Raw genomic sequence first — 23728 nt, forward strand, 5'->3', positions numbered from 1 at the left:
TTATTTTAAAGTCTTTGTCGAGACTTCAATGATGTAAAAAGGCATTGCAGTCATTTTTTCTTGTTTTTTGGTAACACTCAATATTACTTGTTTTTCAAACCGAATAAACATTTTACATTAAATAAAAACACTAAAAACTTATTCAGCTAGAGAGAAAAGTAACTTATCTTGCCTTTGATTAAATTTATTTGTTATATATTTGTATTTTTGACAACTTTTTCTTCCCTGTGTAATGTAATATACATCTGGAAAATCTGTATGCTGTGCAAGCCCATGATAGTTTTATTTCTAAATAAAAAAATCTAATTTTATGAGTATCCGAGGAAAATCTGGTATTAATAAAAAAAAAAAAAAATCTCAAAATAAGGGAGATAATTCAACAATGATTAAAAACTTAGGTGATTTATATTGTAATTCTCATTAATCGCTTATAAATTTTCTTTATAAAAATAAAACTACTTGATCAGTTTATGTGATTTTTGGAATATGATGTTTTCGTTTTGTTATGAGCATGTACATGATACAGATTTTTCTTTCTTTTTTTTTTTTATTTATAATGTAAGGCGGAATTATGGACAATAACCATAATGTCTCATTAGTTTTTCATCCATCCAGCATTTTTTTTTTTCTTTTTAATCTCAAGAATGTTATGTAAATGTAAAATAAAGTTTGGTAAAAAGAAAAAAAAAAATTATGAACAGTTTTTCATCCCCCCCCCCCCTGAAAACTTTATATATAAGAAAAGATAGATTTATCATGTCAATAAGGATGGGGGTGATTGCAATGAGTGAAAGGAGAAAAAAAAAAAACAGCATTATACAATGGTAAGAGTAAGGATTGTATGATTCTGTTTTTTTTTTTTTTTCTCCTCTTCTGATGAGAAGCATTTAGCTTTGAAATGCCATGGCCTAAAGAGGTCCCCCTAGTTCCCCTTATCACCATAATCCTTATTGACACGATAATGTAATAAAGTTCTCATCTAACTTCAATTATTATCTCCCTAGCTTTTCTTATAATTGCTCCTCTTAATCTGGTAGAGCTTCATCTATCCAGACAGGTTAGCGCTTTCTTTCCAAAAACATTTATTTTTTTAAAGTTATTTTTTTCCAGGTTAATATTTTCCAGAGGTAAAGCAATCAATGAACTTTTAACGAGGTTAATACAATAGTGCTCAATACCGAAGTAGGGCAAGATATACTTTTTACTTGTTTTACATAAACATTAATATGTCGCTACACATTCATGAGCATGTTTCGGCCAGCCAGTTGCAAATAATTAGCAACCTCTTCAAGCGATGAGCGTTATAAAACAGTAAAATATAACCTTACATTACGGGTTTTACTTTTGTAAAAGTAATATCGTCTGAAAAGGTCTTTAGTTATTAGTAACTGGCTGACCGAAACATGCTCATGAATGTGTAGTGATATATAAATGCTTATATAAAAGAAATAAAAAATATATCTTATAACTTAAAAAAAAAAAAATTAATTAAAATGACTCACCCTCTCCTGCCCATTATACTTAAGACCAATATAGTTAAGAATTTGTTGTTCATATTGTCACCTGGACTTAGGGTTTGTGTTGGAGTAAATGAAGGTTTTTCTTGTTTTTTTTTGTCTGAATTTTTTCTGGGGGGAAAAAAAAAAAAAAAAACACTAGAAAATGAGGAAAAAAAGAAGCATTTATGTTGATTCTTTATAAATTTTTTTTCATTTTTTTCTTTATTTAAAAAAAAAAAAAACATAACTTCCATTAATTCTAATATTAACCCTAAGTCCGGGGTGAAAATACAAAGAAAAATAAAGTTAAAATATCTATAGATCTGGAAAAAAAAAAATTTTCTTTAGTTGAAACGCATTTTTAACTTACTGATCGATCGACATATTTAATATGTGCGTACCAGTCTTTGAAAAAAAAAAAAAAAAAAAAAAAATGAAGGAAACGCGAGTGCATGCATGTTGGCCGTGATTATAGAATTTTTTACCAAAACCTCAACATCAAATAGAGAGCTCTGAGAAAAAAAAAAAGTTATTTCACAGCACAGTGTTCCTGTTCCACATACTTTCAGGATTATTTACAAGTCAAAGTTGTGGAGTTATCTCCCTTGAAAGTAAATTTGCGCAGTTAACTCCCTTAGGATCTGAAGTTTTTAAATATGTGTTGTTTATTTTTGTTTTTTTTTCTTTCCGTCTTATTTTTGTTTTTTAACTGAACAAATAGATCCAGGACAAACTGCCAATGTGGCTGTTATATATAAAAATAAGTTTTCAAAAATCGTATTTAAAAAAAAAAAAAAAAAAAAAAAGAAAAGAAAGAATTATTTAAGATGAGTTCATAATTCGACCTCTTTTGTTGAGAAAGAAAATATAGTATTAAATAAAAATCAATTCCTGGAGATGTTTATGTTCGTTTGTCGTTGAGGATTTCTATTGTTTGCAAAGTCTGGCATTGCCAAAGCAGTTGCTTCGGATTGGTCAGTTTATATTGAGTTCTGCTTTTCACCGTTCCGATTTATTCATTATGTGAGTCTTCCTGTTCCGGGATGCACATTGCAATCTTTTGGATTGTCTCTGTCAGTTTTCCTACAAAGAAAAGATTTTTGTTATTTTACTTTGTTACAATATGTTGCTGGCAGTCCTGAAAGCAGCTTTAGTCTCAGTGCATCTATTACGTTGGTAGCTATGGAAAAAGTGATTTCTGTGCACGATAGCAACAGCACATTCTGGGGAGAACCATGGCTGGCTGTTAGGTTTTTGTTGGAATTTTTTAGATGGTATGAATTGGTCTATACCTACAATTTATTTTTAAATGATTATGTCATTACAATTTACTTGTTAATACAATTTGAAAATGATTATGTTAATAAAATTTAATTAATAAATGATTATGTCAATAAAATTTAATAAATGATTATGTCAATAAAATTTAATAAATGATTATGTCAATAAAATTTAATAAATGATTATGTCAATAAAATTTAATAAATGATTATGTCAATAAAATTTAATAAATGATTATGTCAATAAAATTTAATAAATGATTATGTCAATAAAATTTAATAAATAAATGATTATGTCAATAAAATTTAATTAATAAATGATTATGTCAATAAAATTTAATAAATGATTATGTCAATAAAATTTAATAAATGATTATGTCAATAAAATTTAATTAATAAATGATTATGTCAATAAAATTTAATTAATAAATGATTATGTCAATAAAATTTAATAAATGATTATGTCAATAAAATTTAATAAATAAATGATTATGTCAATAAAATTTAATTAATAAATGATTATGTCAATAAAATTTAATAAATGATTATGTCAATAAAATTTAATAAATGATTATGTCAATAAAATTTAATAAATGATTATGTCAATAAAATTTAATAAATGATTATGTCAATAAAATTTAATTAATAAATGATTATGTCAATAAAATTTAATAAATAAATGATTATGTCAATAAAATTGAATTAATAAATGATTATGTCAATAAAATTTAATAAATGATTATGTCAATAAAATTTAATAAATAAATGATTATGTCAATAAAATTTAATTAATAAATGATTATGTCAATAAAATTTAATAAATGATTATGTCAATAAAATTTAATAAATGATTATGTCAATAAAATTTAATTAATAAATGATTATGTCAATAAGATTTAATAAATAAATGATTATGTCAATAAAATTTAATAAATAAATGATTATGTCAATAAAATTTAATAAATAAATGATTATGTCAATAAAATTTAATTAATAAATGATTATGTCAATAAAATTTAATAAATGATTATGTCAATAAAATTTAATAAATGATTATGTCAATAAAATTTAATAAATAAATGATTATGTCAATAAAATTTAATAAATGATTATGTCAATAAAATTTAATAAATGATTATGTCAATAAAATTTAATAAATGATTATGTCAATAAAATTTAATTAATAAATGATTATGTCAATAAAATTTAATAAATAAATGATTATGTCAATAAAATTTAATAAATGATTATGTCAATAAAATTTAATAAATGATTATGTCAATAAAATTTAATAAATGATTATGTCAATAAAATTTAATAAATGATTATGTCAATAAAATTTAATAAATGATTATGTCAATAAAATTTAATAAATGATTATGTCAATAAAATTTAATAAATGATTATGTCAATAAAATTTAATAAATGATTATGTCAATAAAATTTAATAAATGATTATGTCAATAAAATTTAATAGATGATTGTCAATAAAATTTAATAAATGATTATGTCAATAAAATTTAATAAATGATTATGTCAATAAAATTTAATAAATGATTATGTCAATAAAATTTAATAAATGATTATGTCAATAAAATTTAATAAATGATTATGTCAATAAAATTTAATTAATAAATGATTATGTCAATAAAATTTAATAAATGATTATGTCAATAAAATTTAATAAATGATTATGTCAATAAAATTTAATAAATGATTATGTCAATAAAATTTAATAAATGATTATGTCAATAAAATTTAATAAATGATTATGTCAATAAAATTTAATTAATAAATGATTATGTCAATAAGATTTAATAAATAAATGATTATGTCAATAAAATTTAATAAATAAATGATTATGTCAATAAAATTTAATAAATAAATGATTATGTCAATAAAATTTAATTAATAAATGATTATGTCAATAAAATTTAATAAATGATTATGTCAATAAAATTTAATAAATGATTATGTCAATAAAATTTAATAAATAAATGATTATGTCAATAAAATTTAATAAATAAATGATTATGTCAATAAAATTTAATAAATGATTATGTCAATAAAATTTAATAAATGATTATGTCAATAAAATTTAATTAATAAATGATTATGTCAATAAAATTTAATAAATAAATGATTATGTCAATAAAATTTAATTAATAAATGATTATGTCAATAAAATTTAATAAATGATTATGTCAATAAAATTTAATAAATGATTATGTCAATAAAATTTAATAAATGATTATGTCAATAAAATTTAATAAATGATTATGTCAATAAAATTTAATAAATGATTATGTCAATAAAATTTAATAAATGATTATGTCAATAAAATTTAATAAATGATTATGTCAATAAAATTTAATAAATGATTATATCAATAAAATTTAATAAATGATTATGTCAATAAAATTTAATAAATGATTATGTCAATAAAATTTAATAGATGATTGTCAATAAAATTTAATAAATGATTATGTCAATAAAATTTAATAAATGATTATGTCAATAAAATTTAATAAATGATTATGTCAATAAAATTTAATAAATGATTATGTCAATAAAATTTAATAAATGATTATGTCAATAAAATTTAATAAATGATTATGTCAATAAAATTTAATAAATGATTATGTCAATAAAATTTAATAAATGATTATGTCAATAAAATTTAATAAATGATTATGTCAATAAAATTTAATAAATGATTATGTCAATAAAATTTAATAAATGATTATGTCAATAAAATTTAATAAATGATTATGTCAATAAAATTTAATAAATGATTATGTCAATAAAATTTAATAAATAAATGATTATGTCAATAAAATTTAATAAATAAATGATTATGTCAATAAAATTTAATTAATAAATGATTATGTCAATAAAATTTAATAAATGATTATGTCAATAAAATTTAATAAATGATTATGTCAATAAAATTTGATAAATGATTATGTCAATAAAATTTGATAAATGATTATGTCAATAAAATTTAATAAATGATTATGTCAATAAAATTTAATAAATGATTATGTCAATAAAATTTAATAAATGATTATGTCAATAAAATTTAATAAATGATTATGTCAATAAAATTTAATAAATGATTATGTCAATAAAATTTAATAAATGATTATGTCAATAAAATTTAATAAATGATTATGTCAATAAAATTTAATAAATGATTATGTCAATAAAATTTAATAAATGATTATGTCAATAAAATTTAATAAATGATTATGTCAATAAAATTTAATAAATGATTATGTCAATAAAATTTAATTTGTAATTGAGTATGATTACAAAATTTAATTCATAAATGATTATGTCAATAAAATCTAATAAATGATTATGTCAAAAAAAATATAAGTAATAACTGATTGTGTTAATAAAATTTAATTTATCAATGCAAACTTGTGTGATCATGTGATCAGGAAGGAATGTAACAAAAATTAAAACCAACCAGTTACGAAATGAGCAAATGGGATATTAATTGTACTGATCAGACTAGTGTTCTCATCTTAAATATTATTAATGCAATGTTTCAGTCAGATTGTCCTGCGACCTTCATCAGGCAAAGCAGGTACCTGAGCTAACAGCAAAATCCTGTGCAAAAAGCATGTATATCTATACTAGTGTATGTGTGTGTGTGTGTGTGTGTGTGTATGTATATATATATATATATATTATATAACATAATCACGTTTGATGCACAGGTTCTCGTCAGATCACTAACATTAAGCAACAATGAGCCTGGCCAGTACCAGATGAGTGACCATTTGGTACTTCCAGGTGTTGTATGTGCTCTGCGCTTATTGTTGCCAATTCTCCTGGACTTCTCCTTGCCATTGGACTCAAGCAATGCTGATTCAGGGGAGGTGTGGTTGGGGGGAATGTGCAATTCTTGCCACATAATTACATGCACAGCTGCTCCTAAAGGGGCATCCTTTGTCTTTCAAGACATATATATATATTTATATATACACATACATACATACATTTACACATATAAATACTTATATAATTCTTTTTTTTTTTTTTCTGTTTATTTATTTGTTTAGTTTGAAAGGTGTAATGTCATATTTCTGATTTTATTTTTGCCATGATTTTATATGTAGGTAATAATCTTCTATAATATAAATCTCACCTCTGTTTAAATGTATGTATGTTTATATATCTGCCTAAAACTTTTGACAGAAGCAACAGATTTTCATGAGATTGGTACCGTTTTGAAGCACGACCCTTCGGACGACAAATATCGAAAAATTGGCTAAAAACATTCATTTCTTCAACCTCAACTCGGCACTTTTCTACAGGAAGGTGTCGCTTTTTTTCACCGATATTTTCAAAAGTCATCCTCTCTTTTCGATTGACTAGCCTTCATTTAAACCTCCGTCACTTCCGGCTTGGCGATGGACGTAACAGCAAACAGGTCACGTTTATATTTTATTTTTTAAGTTCTTTTTCTCCTTAATGGTATGGGTACTACCACTTTTTTATTTTTGTCAACATACACACCTCCAAACACCCTGGCAACACGGGGCACCAAGGCTAGTGTGTGTATAGTGACACACATTATCACCTTCTACACAAATTAAAAAAAAAAATATGAGATCGTCCGATCCACAAAGATGATGATGGCCGATTAATCTGATGGTGCTCATCATCGGTTTGATATTCATTCTATTTTTTTTTTTTTTTACTAATATTCACCGCACACAAGGCAACTTGTCACCGAGATGTAAGGATTTTTTAAAAGGCCCGGAAGCCACTCGAGGATAAGTGTTACTGGGTATACATTAGTCAATGTGATTATAGCACAGTAAACATAAGTAGTGCGAATTTTGTAAATTGGATTACTTAGGGGGACGGCTCACCAAGAACTTGTTTACATTGGACTTGAAGACAATCAGGTTGTAGTCAGCCAGAAAGCAGGCAATCGGAAGAGAGTTCCACAGGCGTGCAGTTCTAGGGACACTGAGTATGGAGTTGAGCAGCAAGATGTTTGTTCGCTTCACATTTAAATTTTTGCATGCCAGTACAGCCGAGAATACAGAGAGGGAATTCCCAAACCCTTGCTGTTCAAGAGAAGAAATTTTCAGAGTTGAAGGTGAACCTCTACAGTGAAGGTGTGGGATTTGCTGCTTGTTGGGTTAGTCGGAGGTATTTACCATTAAGTGAGCTCTCAGTGTTACAAGTTCATTGGAGCGCATTTCGTCAACATACTTGTAAAACATGGCACAGGGATGCGACATTGAAGCGATGAGACAGAGGTTGGAGCTTGGTTTGCAGTGTGGGACCTACTAGATTGAAGACTTTTGTTGGACACAACTACCTCCAACACTCAACAAAAGGAGTTTGTTACATTCAGGGAGCCCTCACCTATTTTAACTCCAATGTAAACTTTCATTTATATTTGTGGATAAAACCCGTTTATTGATAAGATGAATTTCAGCATTTTATTTATAAAAAGTTTATCCAGTTTTTGTTTGTTTTTTTTTTTGTTTTTTTAAGTAGTAGTTGATAGGGTTGGGAAATAGAATAGGCTGAAAAAAAAAAAAAAAAATTAGAAATGTTTGAGAAAGATGGATTTCAGAAGAAAAAAGTGTATAATACCGGCCTAACAGGTCCTAGCTATAGTTGCAATTTTTCTGATTTCTGATTAAGTATCCCAACGTGACTCAAAATCAAAGTATACTTACGAAGGGAGTTTACAATTGGTTTTGGTTTCCTTTTCCACATAACACCAACAACGTAGACTGGAATGCCTGTACACAACACTATAATACCCATGAAGCATTCCCAGGGGCTGGATGTCAGTGACATTATCGTGAGGAATATCACAATGCACAAGTAAAAAATCGGAAAGATTATGTTGATCTGTAAAAAGAAAGGAAAAAAAGAAATGAAAAACCAATTACTAAATGCATTAACATTATACACATTACACACACACACACACATTAAAGAAGTATACATCAAAACCATAAATTAAAATTTACATGTAAAATTTTAATTTCAACAGTCTACCTCAAATAAAGATAATTAAGAAATCTTATTCCATGGAGTTTCAACGAATGCAAAATTCTTCTCTCCAGAGGAAAGAAATATGTTAGCAAATTTATACATTTAGCAAAACTAAAAATTTGTATGAAACTGCAATCATAAAACGCAAAATAAGTTTTGTAAAACGTTTATAAAAAATGAAAAACAAACCAAAAATGGTAATTCAAGAGGGAATCCTTTAGTAAGATCAAAAAACAAAGAAAAGTTTCTAAAGATATATATATATATATATATATATATATACATATATGTGTATGTGTGTATGAAAATATATATAGCAATTAAGCTACACAGAATATTCCGCATTTCATTCTTGTGAGAATTCGTCAGGCTTATGCCTGACGAGTTCTCATAAGCCTGGCAGATTCTCACGAGAATGAAATGCGGAATATTGTGTGTAGCTTAATTGCCATATATATTTTCATAACTTACTATCTAGCTCTACCTATGTATTGAGCACTGTAAAAGTAAGTATTGAAAATTCACACATAAAATTATATCTTTGTATAATAATTTGTGATTAAATGAAGTAATCATATATATATATATATTCATACATTCTGAATCTCAATCAATCCCTATTCACAATTATATCCAATGTTGTTAAAATGAATAATCCGAAATAAAAAAAATAAAGCAAATCCATTATCAAAAGGCTCCAAATAACGCAGGTTATCCGATATAAGTAAACAGGAGAGAGAAAAAAAAAAAAAAACAGGAGAAAACCAACATTAACTCTTCCATTGCTTGAAAGCTTTTGAGAAGCTTAGATTAAGTTTTGTCTAGTAAACTTTCCTTATCTACTGCCGATTGGCATTATATATATATATATAATAACAGTATAGCTACATTCCAAATTGCAAATATTTATTTTTCTTACCAAACAGTTCTTTCATGATATCAAAACTTTGGTACATTTTTTACAGATCTATTCCGTTACATAGAAAAAATAAATTATCATTATGTCAATATTGAATGTTTTTATGCATATACACATTCAGAATTTTTTTTATTTTTTTGCTTATAAAGAAATATGCATGACAATATAATATCGAAAAAAAAAACAACAAATTTCCAGCATCACATATTTATTTAAATAGCCATCTTAGTTTTAAGTGTCATAAAATATATATATATATATATATATATATTAGTGTTGTTAAGATTAATCAGAACTTTTTGTGGTAGTGGAATTGGAAAAATGTGTGCCTATTTTCCGATGCCAAAAACGATTCTTTTAATTGGCTTTTTCATTTGATTTTCTATAAAGAAAAATATTCTCCCGCTGATAATACTAAAACGATGAATATACTAAAACTAAAATTGATAGATCATCCCTCACATGATTGAGAAAATATCTGCACATTTCACATGTTTTTATCGTAATCGTGAAAAATAATAAGTTTATAGTTAAATATTTAGAAAGAATCGGAATCGGTAATTGTATCAAAATCAGAAAAAATATTGAAATTCTTCGGTCCCTAATATATATATATATATATATATATATATATAGCCTTTGAGACTTTACACGACCGGTCGCCACAGTTGATTGAAAATTTTTTTTTGGGGGGGGGGGGGGGGGGGCGAAAAGTCGTAAATCACTCGCCTGCCAGTCGATAAAATTTCTTTAAATAAAGAAAGGGGGGGGTTCATTTATTTTATGACCCTCAAATATGCGGTGACTTAGAATGACCTAAGTCTCATCATTTGTGAATTCTTTCTTGAAACCGTTGGAATTATCTTATTGAAAAAAGAGTGGTCACGCTAAAGGTCAACAAGAGGTCAACTTTACACATTCAGTGTGTAGTCAAAATGCCGCCTTCATTTGGCTCTCTGATTTTGAAATTCATCTGGAAAAAAAATTCTTCGACGCTACAACTACATACACTTCATGCTTACAAAAGTAAAGATGAACATTTGAAAGAGGAAAAAAAACACATTGTTCCGTCAAGCACGCACCGAAAATTAAATTATACAACATATTTTTCTCGATTATATAAATTCAGATATTTGCATGCTCTTTTTTGCGCAATTTTCAAAAAATTATCGATACCCAATTTTAAAAATAAATTCTGAGATGAATTCTTTGTTTTAATAGAAACAAAAGAGACCAATTTCTGTTCTATATCAAAGTTTTTTTTCCATAAATTACAAAGAAAAATTGATCGTTTAAATCTTAAAAAGATATTAAACCATGCCGATTTTCTAAGAAATCTAGTTCATTTAAGCTAAATGGTATTTTTTTTTTTTTGAATATCGAAGATTTCGGCCACGGAGATCTCATACCAGGAGATTTCAGTCCACAATCGTGAATACCCGGAGATTTCGTAACACTGTTTTTTTCAACACCCACAGTTTAGGCTAGATATTTTAATTTTTGTATGAAATTTTAAAACATAAATTTGGGTATCGGAAGAATAGTTTGTTGATATTTTATTAAGAATAAAGAAGAAAAATATAATTGAATTGTTGTAAAATTATTTACTATTATTGACTGAAACAAAGACAAAGTCGGACGAGTAAAAATATTTTGGGGCGAGTAAATTTTCCCTCACACTTGACCGGCGGTCGAGTGATTTTTTTTTCAAATCTCAAAGGCTGTATATATATAATTATAAAACTCAAATGACCTTGTAATGGGTGTTGTAACCCAACATCCAGTTTACAACTTCCAGTTGCGCATGCGTACATAAACATAAACCCATAACAACGTAAACAAATAAACACAAATCGCTGGACCGGTTCTGTTCAAACAAACTAACGTCCTTAGAAAAGCGAATATCTTAAATTTATTGAATAAAAAACTTCAAAATATGGGAAGCCAGCGCAAAACGCGATTACAAATACGTATAATCATCGACCTGTTTCATATAATATAACATTATACAGGATAATACGATTAAATTGTTACCCTAAGATGAACAACACTACAGCTTTATTTTAAATCTTTTATTGAAAAAATCAATTCAGATAACTTGATTATGTAGTAGAGCTGACATGTATTCAATGTAGCCACCTTCAGCCTCAATCACCGCTTCAATACGTGTCAGAACTGGGAGCAAGCCTTTTCCCCAAATGCCGGCGGGAGCTCAACGAATACTTGGCAGATGGCCGCAATCAGGCTGGCTTTGGTGTTGCGGGAGGTCATATTGGTGATTTTCTCAACATGTGACCAAATAAAGTAGTTCGGCAGGTTCAGGTCAGGGAAGAGGGGGACAGTGAGAGAAGAGTACAAGCCTAGGTCTCTTTGGATTGTGGGTCGGCACTGGGTTCTGTTGCCACACCCAAGATCTGCCAGCAGCCACCTGATTGCACCATACTCTGATCACCATACTCTTCAGTACATCCAGGTACACTTTGGTATTGACTTTCAAGCCGAATTCGAAGATGTGAGGTGGCATGACGTGGCTCTCACTTGAAACCACACCAAAGACCATAACCAAGGGTTGTCCGATGTGTTAAACTGCCTTTAAGTGTTGAACCATCCAAATTTGCATTTTGAGGGTATAACTTGGATCGGTAGAGAGCAGGAGTTGTACAGCGACGAATCTCCAATCTCGCTCGTTGAACATTGTGTCACTTTCAGGCATGATAGAAGGCTCCTATCGCTCTTGGGATTTGTACACAATCGGCCAACTAGAAGATGGTCTGAAACAAAAAAAAAATCAGTTTTCATCAAACGGAAATGGAATCATGTTGTCTTTTCTAGGACGACAATTCTATCATTTCACGCTGTATAAGCAAACCTTGTTAAAAATAACAAAGCTTCTGCCTAATATATTTTTAAAATTTTTTTCGATTTTCTTTTATGACGTTTTTTTGTGTTAAAATTTTAAAATGTCATTAGGGAGAATGTAACTCATAATTATATTAAAACTAATAGCTATATTGGTTTTACAACAACTACCTTACCCCATCGCCTCACTATGCATATTGTAAATTCTAGTTCAATTTACCAACGTCTAAAAAACATAACTGCCCCCTCCCTGATTTAAGAAAGTTAACATTAAAATAACATCCAAAACCATTTTAAAAAGGTTAAAAATATTCAAAGCTATTTACACCAAAACTCAACTATCTATAAGCAATAATATTGCATATAAAACCAGTAATAATATTTTTTTTAATCATACAATTTTATCCAGCAATGCTAATTCTGGCATGAAAGAATTCAAATTGTTAACATCTCTCTTGGAAGTAACCAACTTCAAATGCCCGTTTCACGACTACCTTTTAAAAGTATCTGACCTTCGGGCTAGGATCACAGTGTAGTCCTGGGTTCTTCGGAAGTCATCCCTTATTAGCTAGTTAGCTCCTATTAAAAAGACTCTTAGTTGGTGATACAAATGAGATCCCGATTTTGTTTTTTTTTTTGTTGTTTTTTTGGTGCTAGAGAACCTCCGAAAACATCTAAACCCACATTTATTTTGCCCCTCCCTTCCCCCCACAGATCTTGTTTCTAGGAGCTCATCTTCCACCCTCTTGAACCTTCCCAATCTTCCTATCTTTTCACGCCCCCTATAAACTCCCACTCCCAATTAGAGACCGACATGGTTGTTTTCGCTTTCCTGGAAAACAGTGGACATTCTAACACTTAAACAAGGGTTGGATGGGGGGGGGCATACTAACATACACTAATAGGCATTTTGTTTGGTGTAAATTTTTTTGGGGAGGGGGGATCCTAGATCTTCTCATTCCTCATCATTCATTTCACAAATCTATCTATATATTTATAAAAGTGAAATTGTATGTGCGTGTGTGTCTGTGAGTGTACATTTCCCTACCAAATTACTCAGTCAATTTTCAGTCTATAGATTCGAGATTTGACATAACATAAGGGGTATTGAGATTTGGGAAAATCTTTTTAATTGGTTTTCAGCCAGAAATTTGGCTGTCAAGGGATCAAAGTTCAATGATTTTACCTTTAAAAATTCTACCAAACTCCTCCCTCAATTTTGGGTCAAAACACTTGAAATTTTAGAAGTAGGTTCCTTGGACATGGATCAAACTTTTTAATTTGATTAGAGCCCAAAGCAATAAATGTTAAGGGGTCAAAATTGAGGTAAAAGTTTTTAAAAAATTTGACCTTTCAGACAATTTTTGGTCTAAACATAAAAAATTTTACATTAAGTGTATTCAGACATAGGGCAAGCTTTTTAATTGGTTTTTGGCCAAAAGTTTAGCTATCAAGGGGTCAAAGTTCAAAAGATTTGATCTTTGTGTCTCTAGTAAACTAGTCAGCAAATTTTGGGTCTAAACATTTGATATTTTAGATATTCAGACATGCAGCAAGCTTTATAATCAGTTTTTGGGAGAAAATTTGGCTGCCAAGAGGTCAAAGTTGATAGAGTTGACCTTTGCAGACTCTACCAAACCCCTCCGCCAGTTTTGGGTCTAAACACTTGAAATTTTAGATGTAGGTTACCTGGACACGAGTCAAACTTTTTGATACATACATACATATGCACATAAAATTATGAACAGTACATAGGGCCCGAGCAAAGCTGGGTTGAACTGCTAGTTGTATATACATCCATATTCATCGAACTTTATTACAAATTTAAGGCATGTTTATGTTTTCCAATGAACATTTTTTTATCCCATATTTAATTTAATAAAAATAATAATAAACATAAATTTTACATGCACACATCTACATAAACATTTGGGGTTCTTAAGTAGATTTAACTCCACTGAGTGAATGTGGTATTGTGGTGAAAGGTGCCGACTGAGATAAATCATAGAAATACCTTCAATTCTCCCTCCCCACCTAATTTTCTTGTGATTTCATGCCTAAGTTTGTTGTTAGTCATTTTGGTTTGTATTCTTTAATGTATTCATTACTGCAATGTATTTTAATTTGATGCGCAATAACCTAAATATATAAGGTCACAGTGTAGTATCTGTTCTCATGCTACTCTTAAATTAATTTGTCCTATATAACTTGGTTCCTTTCAGCTATAATTGAAACCGAAACCAAAACTTATGAAGAATTCTTGGTAAAATTATTCATTACAAGAAATGGAAATCCATAATTAAGTGACAGTCACTATTAAATTAGATTGAGAAAACTTTTTTTCCGAAATTAGTTTTGATATTTAAATTGAAGGAGGGGGTGTAAACCATATAATTTTCCTAATTTTAGGGTTGAACATATTCCAATTATGTGTTTTTATATACACTATTTCAAGGACTTTCTTATAGAACATTTTGTGGGAGTTAGAATGCTTATCGTCAAGGAATTATCGATAATTTATTTCTGATGGATTAAAGGATATGCTTTACATAAATTGTTATCCTTTTAGTATGGTTCATATATTTTCTCTTTAAGTTTTAGTTTAATACAAAAAAGGAACATATATTTGCATTGCAGTGGTCATCCACATTAATTCCTGATCATTTCAAGTCCATAACAATTAAATGACAGTCACTCAGATGTAAGCGTGACACACGAAATGAATAACACACACGCTAACCTATTAAAATATAGCTAATATTAATATATTTGCATTGCAGTGGTCATCCACACTAATTCCTGATCATTTCATAGTCATGAATTTTAAAATACACCCTACATACGTTCAGTATTTCAGATCTTTCCAAATTATTTCGTCATTTTGATTTTATAATTAGCTGAAACACCTTAGACATCAGCAACAGCTATTATTACACCTCTGTGCTACCATACTCCTTGTTTTCATTCAGCCAAATTTTCTCCTCCATTCATTATTTAACTTTCCATCTATCCATCTCAAATCTTTATCCTCAAGTGGCTTTTCATCTTGATAAGTAGAGACTCATTAGTAAAATAAAAAAAAAATTTTTTTTTTAAACGGAAAACATACAACACATCCTCCATTAAAACATTGATTCGGTAATACAAATTTTTATGGGTGGACATTTCTGTAATAATCTCACACATTCCTTTTCATTAACTTATTCATGGGTAATTAATGATTTCCTCAGTAATTACTAACATTAAAACAAATGCTGATTATTTCACTGTCTATATTTTATAATGAACTAAAGCATACACTTCACATATGCATAACAGATATCATTTCATCTATTCTTATACTTCTAAGCTACCATACCTTTTTCAATTACGTTTGTAAGAGCATAATAATTAGTGGCCTAGCAAGGCCACAGGGGAGATAGTCAAGCAAAAAAAAAAAGCCCCACGTTAAATTCATCCCAAAGCAGGAAAACTAAAAAACCTAGACACTAAACCTAGCCCGCCAGGACACTATATATACAAATGTAGGCAAATTTGGCCATATTTTATTGATTTGAAAATACAGATTCTTTTTTTATCAATTGTCATAAAATTTAACTATAGAATAGTATTATAATCTTCAAAAAGCCTGCAAATGTTCATGTAGTTTCGTCCCATGGAACAAAGATATCAACATTTCAATATGGCTACAAATATATATATATATATATATATATATATATACACCACCTTTTTTTGCAATTTTATAAGTTCCAAATCTCAGCAACTACTGATCAGAATTTAACAAATGAGGGCTCGCTGTAAAGCTAATGACCTGAATTGTGTAGCAGGCTATGTGAAATTTTCCCTTAAGGTTGCACATTAAGGGAATCATCTATTATCTAGAGCCTATTTTTGGCACTTTTTTCAGCCATACAATGTTCCAATCATAGTCATTTGTTTTCCTAGTTTTGCATATGAATTACAAAATATCTGATATTCCACAAAATTCTGGCCTTAATGGATAGGAGACTAAAACTTGCTATGATTTCAAATGATCTGAAATAACAGCAAGGGGAGACTTGATTGCAAATATTTCTCGTATGTTATATCTCCCCACGTTGGTTTTCATACATAAAGTAAATTTCACAGTGTATATGGGTTATTTGATACTGGAATCATTCATAATCGTACCCTATTTCAAAAACTTTTTTTTCCAAAATCACCAGCATTAAAAGGGTTGATATGGCGTAAACCAAACCAAACAACTTGAATAAATATTTAAAGCTATAAAGAAGTTGAAACATAAAAACGTTTTTTTCAAAATCACCAGATTCAGCATTAAAAGGGTTGATATGGTGGAAGACAAAACAACCAGATGAAACCAAATTCATAATGATCAGTTAATTAGTTTAGGAGCAAATCATGTGTATACAAATATATGAATATACATACACATGCCTAACTTGATAGTTGGAAGGAGGCTATGCAACAGCCCATCTCAATTTCTCAGAGTGGCTAAAAATATGGCAGCATAGAGGTCATACGATACTACTACTACTACTACTAATAGCAATATCAACTTTTTAACTAATTAGGCAAGTTAAAATTGTTTTAATGGAGTTCAAGATTGCTGAAGACGTAAAGAGAGTAGGGGTGGGGTGAGGACACAAACATTAACCTCTAAATAATCGTAACGAGCAACGACACAGATCAGTGGCAGGTGTTGGATCAATCACAATTTGGCTCTGACGAGCAGGTTTTTAATTAAATGTATTTTTACTCACTATATTGCAAGAGTTTGATCATCAGTTGACTTTAAGATGATGCCTGTGGCAAATGAATAAACAAATAAAAAAAAGATCTGACATAACAACCAAGAATTGCCACTTCCGGCGAAGAAGCTGTTCAACAGAAAGTAGTGAAGTGCAAAAAATAAGTTCCCCTGTGTATTTTTGGAATTCCTTCTGTTTCCTTGATTGTGCACATACGCAAAAATTTAAATGTGACGCAAAACACACATGCACTGCTCAACTCCCTACATAGTAATCCACGTCCAAGTGACAATATGTCCTGTTTGGGGAGTAAAAACTGTATATGATGTACCTATTTACTATGCCTCCCCACGGGACAGAGTTAGATACCAGGGTCGTTTTTTAACGTGGAGAAAAGGTACAAAAATAAAAATTGCCTCAGTCATGAAGGATTTCTCCTCCACCGAAAGAGAACAAGAAAAGGAAGTGCAGCATCTGAAGAACAGATACTACACCTTGATCTTGGCCATGATGTAATGCATAGATCTGTCGTCATTCCTGTGTAGGTTGGTTGTTTTACGGCATATCAACCCTTTTCAGATTATTTAATGCCGAATCCAGGGACTTTGAAGAAAATTTCTTTAATAGAATATATTTGTTGTTTTTTGTTTTTTCAAGTTGGTTTCTATTTAATCCATAGTTGGGACCCTAACAGGTACTACCACTCCGGGTCAGAGCAGACCTGGGAGCAATGGTAATTAAAGGGTGGCTCCACACTCCCCAAAGCCCACAAGATGGGGCCTCACCACTGGATATAGTTTAAGGTCATATCCAGGACCTTCCTGCCTAGGTTGGTTGGTTGTTTTTGTTTTACGGCATATCAACCCCTTTCGGGTTATTTAATGCCGAATCCAAAGATTTTGAAGAAAATATTTTTAATAGAATATATTTGTTGTTTTCACGTTGGTTTCTATTTAACCCATAGTTGGGACCCTAACAGGTACTACCACTCCGGGTCAGAGTGGACCTGGGAGCAATGGTAATTGAAGGGTGGCTCCACACTCCCCAAAGCCCACAAGATGGGGCCTCACCACTGGATATAGTTTAAGGTCATATCCAGGACCCCCATTGAGGGACTTTTACCCTCTACAGGGGGGCAGTCAGCGTATTCTAATGCCCCACCGACAGGGCCTCCTGCCTAGGAGACCAGCTTTATACCAACCCAACTCCAGTAAGAGTACACCTCTTGGACTGAGAATCTAGGTAAGTAAATAAATGTTCATATTTAAAATATAAATTCTAATCCTGAAAATATTAATATTAACTTTATTGAAATAAGATTTTTATACTCAAGCCTATAAAGGATTTCAATCTTTTTTTTTTTCCATCAATTTTTATCGCTTTTAATCCAAGAACAAAAATTCTTAATTCTGTCTTTTTCCAAAGAACATAAATCTGTCTCTGATGAATTGTTTAGTGAATTTCCATCACTCAACGAAACACGTGTAAGGTGCACTATATTAAAAATGAAATATAACAGTATAAAGAATTGTTTGATATTTTATACCCCCCCCCCTCCAGGGTTAATTTTAACAATGCCAAGGTGAACTTCAGCTTGTATTGTTTTATTTGATTATTGTTCCACAGAAGACATGACACATGAGAAGTTGGGGAAAAAATCAACTCCTCACTTCCCCGGAGGGTTCATTTCAATTGGGTACCGATGTAATGATATATGAAAACATCCGGGTTCCTCTTTACAAGAATATGATTGTCTGGTGTAAGCCATAAATACTGACGGGTATAGCATGCCAGGGAGAGATGTCGAATTGAATACCAAAGACCTAAAGCTAAAGTATATATTAACAACTACAACCGTTCATTATTTCGACATTACTAAATTGTATTATTTGATTACAGTAGCGCAGAACACTCAGGCACTTAAAAAAATGTATTTTTACAGAACATCACTTTTCAAGGTCAAAGTTCGCAGTCATATCAGAGGTGGGACTTAATTGGTTACAATATGCCCAAATAGCAGGTTTCTACGATCAACAAAACTAAATTATCACCAAAAATTAACTTTCAACTTTTCTGATTTAATTTGAGGATATCTAAGTGTAATAACGGTGTGAAGAATCATAGCAATAAGCGTCAATGGTTGACAAGTGCCCTCTCTAGGGAAGCGCTGGCATTTGAACCTGAAACCCTTCTGATAGAAAAAATAATGCAAATTTTTTTTGCTACATGGCAGTCTGACGAAACGCACAACTAAGTTCACTATACACAGGACGTATCAAGAAATCCGACGAGTCGCACAATGATGTTAACTCTACACAGGTCTGAACCCTCTCGCCTATTCCCACCAGCAACCTGCCAGGGCACACCTCAAAATCGCATGCGAGACGTGATTTTTTTGAGAACTGTGCAAGACCGTGGGCATTAAAAGACCACGGTTGCCATCTTGGATCTTTGTTTTCCTTCTAAGCCTGCAGGACAGACAGACACGAGCAAGAGTCAAAACAATGAAAAGAATATGCTGTTGTCACAGCCCTAGTGATGATTATATCGTATGCGTGAGGTTGCTGTCAGTTGCAAAGAAGACGAAAAGAGAATTACAACGGCGGGGAGGGAGAAAAAATAGAAACTCATCTGATACGAAAAATAAAAAGATAAATGCAAATTTAGGCGCTATCGTGGTTCAAGGGGGCAATATAAAAAAGACGTTTTCTTGTGTTCGTTACAACTCTACTTTTAACCGAGTCGTTGTTTGTTTCGTTCACCACACTCTTTTCTTCTACCTCTTCTTTTACACACGTCCGTTCGCTTTAGTGACTAAAAATCGTCTCTCCTCCCGCTTTCCTCGTTATTTATCGAACCAGGGTACGAGATTCGAGATTCCCCGAGACTTTTTTTCCACATAAAAGCCTGCGGGCGCCATCTTGATTCTCAATTTGTGCTCTGCAGGCACAAACGCGCAGCTGCTTTAATGGTAAGCCACTTCTTTCTCCACATTTCTTTTTTCTTTTCGATGGAAATAAGGTTGCTGTCAGTTGGGAAAAGGAAGAAAAGAGAATTGCAGCGGTGGCGGGGGTGTAGAAATAGAACACTGATTGTTAAGAAGAATTCCGAATCCGGCCCTTTTTTTTTTTTTATCTTCCTTTCTTTGTTTTGAGAACAAGAAAACGTTTTGTCAAGCACAAACACGACTTGTACGGCGAACGAATTTACGTGAATAAAACAGGGATTAACTCCCAGAAAAAAACTATAGACAATCTTTCATTAAGTTAAACCATGACCTATATTTTGACCATGTTTAGTGATGATAGGTCAAGCGATATAAACACTCATAAGAATACGATTGGCTGGTGTAAAGCCATAAATATGGAAGGGTATAGGAGCCTGGGAATGTTGAATGATACACCAAAAGCCTTAAGCATATTACTAACTATTACTACGAATAACCATTCATTAAGGCGACATTACTAGATTGTATTGCTCAATATTAGTAGTCGGGACCACTGAACTATTACAGACAAATATATACGTTACAGGACATATAATCATTACACAAAAAAAAAATCTTAGTCAACACATAAGGAACTGTAAAATGTCTTTTTTTCATTGGAAATTTGGAGTTTTATTTTTAATACAAATTTATCTATTAAATAAATCTCACCTGTCTTTTTTCTTTTTTTTTTTTTCATAGGCATCACCACTATCAAGGCCCAGAGGCCACTCGAAGATGAGGGTTAAGAGTTGTACAGTAGTCAATTGGACAATATAGTAATCGTTAGTAATGGAAATTTGGTAAATTTTTTTAACTTAAGTGGAACGGCTCATCAAGACCTTGTTTACGTTGGACTTGAAGACAATCAGATTATAGTCAGCTGGAAAGCAGGAAAACGGAAGACAGTTCCACAGGCGTGCACTTCTAAGAAAGAAGCTTTGTTCATGGAATCTACGTTTAGGTTTAGGCACAGATAAAGAGTGGGAAGAATTATTGATAGTGTTTTCAGCTAGACGAGTGTTTCTTGTGAAAGTTTGGCAAGGGGGGGTGGCCATAGATTGAAGCTCAGTTGAGCACTTGCCATGAAAATAACGATAAATCAGAGACAAACTTGCAACATCTCTTCTGTGAGATAGAGGTTGCAGGGAAGAGAAAAGGACATCTCCTACGAGGCTACGAAGTCTATTTTGAACTATCAAGGTAGGACAATTCCTTTCTAGCAGCTCCTGCCCAGATGTAGCAACAGTACTCCATCCTTGGACATACCTGGCTCTTATATAAATAGAGAATTGCATCAGCAGTGAGATATCTACTGGATCGATAGAAGGATCCCACCATTTTTCGAGCGGCCTTGCATGTATGTATCTATGTATATATGTTTGTATGTCTGCCTAAATTTTTCGACAGAGGCGACAGATTTTCACAAGATCGGTATCACTGTTGAAAGTTTTAGGTAGACATACAAACATACATACATACATACATTTAAACAGACAGGTGAGATTTATATTATAGATTTTTTTTTTGTGGGTGGGGGGTCGGCATATAAATCAGCACTGGATTATTTAGGTGCAACTACATTATAATAGTGCAATTCGAAATTTTTAGGCAAACCAAATGGTCTCTACTTAATTGTCATGTTACAGTAATGAATACATCCAAAAATTAAGAAAAATGATAAGGTGGAAAAAATTATTAGCGAAAACATTTTTATTTATGATTATTAGTGAAAAAAAAAAAAAAAAATGTTTCACTAAAAAAAAACAAAAAAAAAAAACAAAAAAAAAAAACACTGAAGAGTTCCAAGGGGAGGTTAGCGTGTAACTATTGCCAATTTTGAATAAATTCTGCATTAAATATGAGTTTTTTTAGTAGTTATCTCCTTTTATTATGTCACATGTCCCCAAAGAAATATAGTGATGTTTTTTTTAAAAGATCGAAAACTTTTTTTTTTTAAATAATGCGATAACATTTAAGTATTTCTGAGTAGATATCATTGCTTTTAAAGTTGAAACTGACACAAAAAGTCAGTAGATACCATTGTTTTGTTTTTTTTTTAATTTTTTATTATTTAAATAAATTTTTTTCTGTTTTCCAAATTTCTCTATTATAGTGCAGTTGCAGTTATAGTGCCAAATACGAAAAGGAATATGGATTTATGCCTTTCCCAGGAATATTAGACAAAATAATTCCAAACAGAAGTCAAACCCAGCAGCACATCCATATATTTATTTTGCTGTACCGCAGTTTTACAAGTGCTTCAAGATGAGATCGTAACTCGATATTGGGGGAAGGAGGAGATTCTAACCACTAGGTTACTAGTACAACATGGCACACTCACATTGACACACCAGTTTCTGTCAGATCACCAAAGTTAAGCAACACCGAGCCCTGCCAGCACCAGATGTTTAGATATTTAAATGATGCCCACCATTATATGACATAAGGTCATGAAAGCAGAGTGTTAAACAAGCTTCCCTAAAGAAGGGGTACTCTTGCCTAGCAAAAATTGCCTGAGCGTCACAGTCAGCATTCCCCAGTCAGGGCGCCTCAGGCAGCAAACAATAAACTTACTCCATCCAAAAGTAGGGTCGCAAGGCCTGGGAAGGTGGACCTCCTGGGTGATACCCAGGTGTCATGCCTCAGTCCGGCAGTTCCTGGTCCCGCACCTGTCATACTGATTGTTAAGGATAGATTCTTGGCTGATACTCCAAGCAACCGAAGCAGCAAGGGGGCTCATCCCCACTATTTATAAGACTAGCCTGGATGCCCGGCATTGCCCGGGTGTTTGGAGGTGTGTGTTGAGCAAAAAAAAAAAAGTAGGTGGGGGGGGGGTAACAGGCAGGCAGGCTTAAACCCGTACTGTAAAGGAGGAAAAGAACGTGGAAAAAAAAAAAGTGACGTCTTTACTGTTGCGTCCATTGCAAAACCGGAAGTGGCGAAGGTTTAAATTAAGATTAGTCAATCGAAAAGAGATGGCTTTCAAAAATATAGGCAAAAAAAGAAGTGAAGAAAATTGCCCAGTCGAGGGTGAAGGAATTTATATTTTTAGCCAATTTTTCGATATTTGTCGTCCGAAGGTTCGAGCTTCAAAACGATGCCGATCTCGTGAAAATCTGTCGCCTTTGTCAAAAGTTTTAAACAGACATACAAACATACATACATACATTTAAACAGACAGGTGAGATTTATATTATAGAAGAAGATGGGTGACAATTTGAGACTAGCAAGGCCCTGTAAGTAAGTGGAAGGTCAGGTGAGTCCTCCTGCTTTCCAATGTGTGTAGTGGACGTGTGCACAATGCGCATGCATTAAGTCATATGAAAAGATGATGAAGTTTACTTCACTCCATCATCTTGACCGCAGTCTCAAAAAGATTGATGATAATC

At 31.0% G+C, this 23728-nt stretch overlaps 1 protein-coding gene across 1 annotated transcript in view; it reads right to left on the reverse strand.

Annotated features, from left to right (window-relative positions):
• Window positions 1-590: 590 nt before the first annotated feature.
• LOC145254638 (large neutral amino acids transporter small subunit 2-like) overlaps window positions 591-23728 on the reverse strand; it is a 314875-nt gene continuing 291737 nt past the window's right edge. Inside the window, exons 11-12 of the mRNA XM_080113258.1 lie at window positions 8494-8671; window positions 591-2582 (exon numbers count right to left, since the gene is read on the reverse strand). Of these exons, the coding sequence (XP_079969384.1) occupies window positions 2512-2582; window positions 8494-8671 (249 nt within the window). The 3' untranslated portion in view covers window positions 591-2511. The remainder of the gene's footprint in view (window positions 2583-8493; window positions 8672-23728) is intronic.

Source organism: Euprymna scolopes, chromosome 30, assembly GCF_053919585.1.
Source record: "Euprymna scolopes isolate OS-2025 chromosome 30, ASM5391958v1, whole genome shotgun sequence".
In the NCBI taxonomy this organism is placed as follows: Eukaryota; Metazoa; Mollusca; class Cephalopoda; order Sepiida; family Sepiolidae; genus Euprymna; species Euprymna scolopes.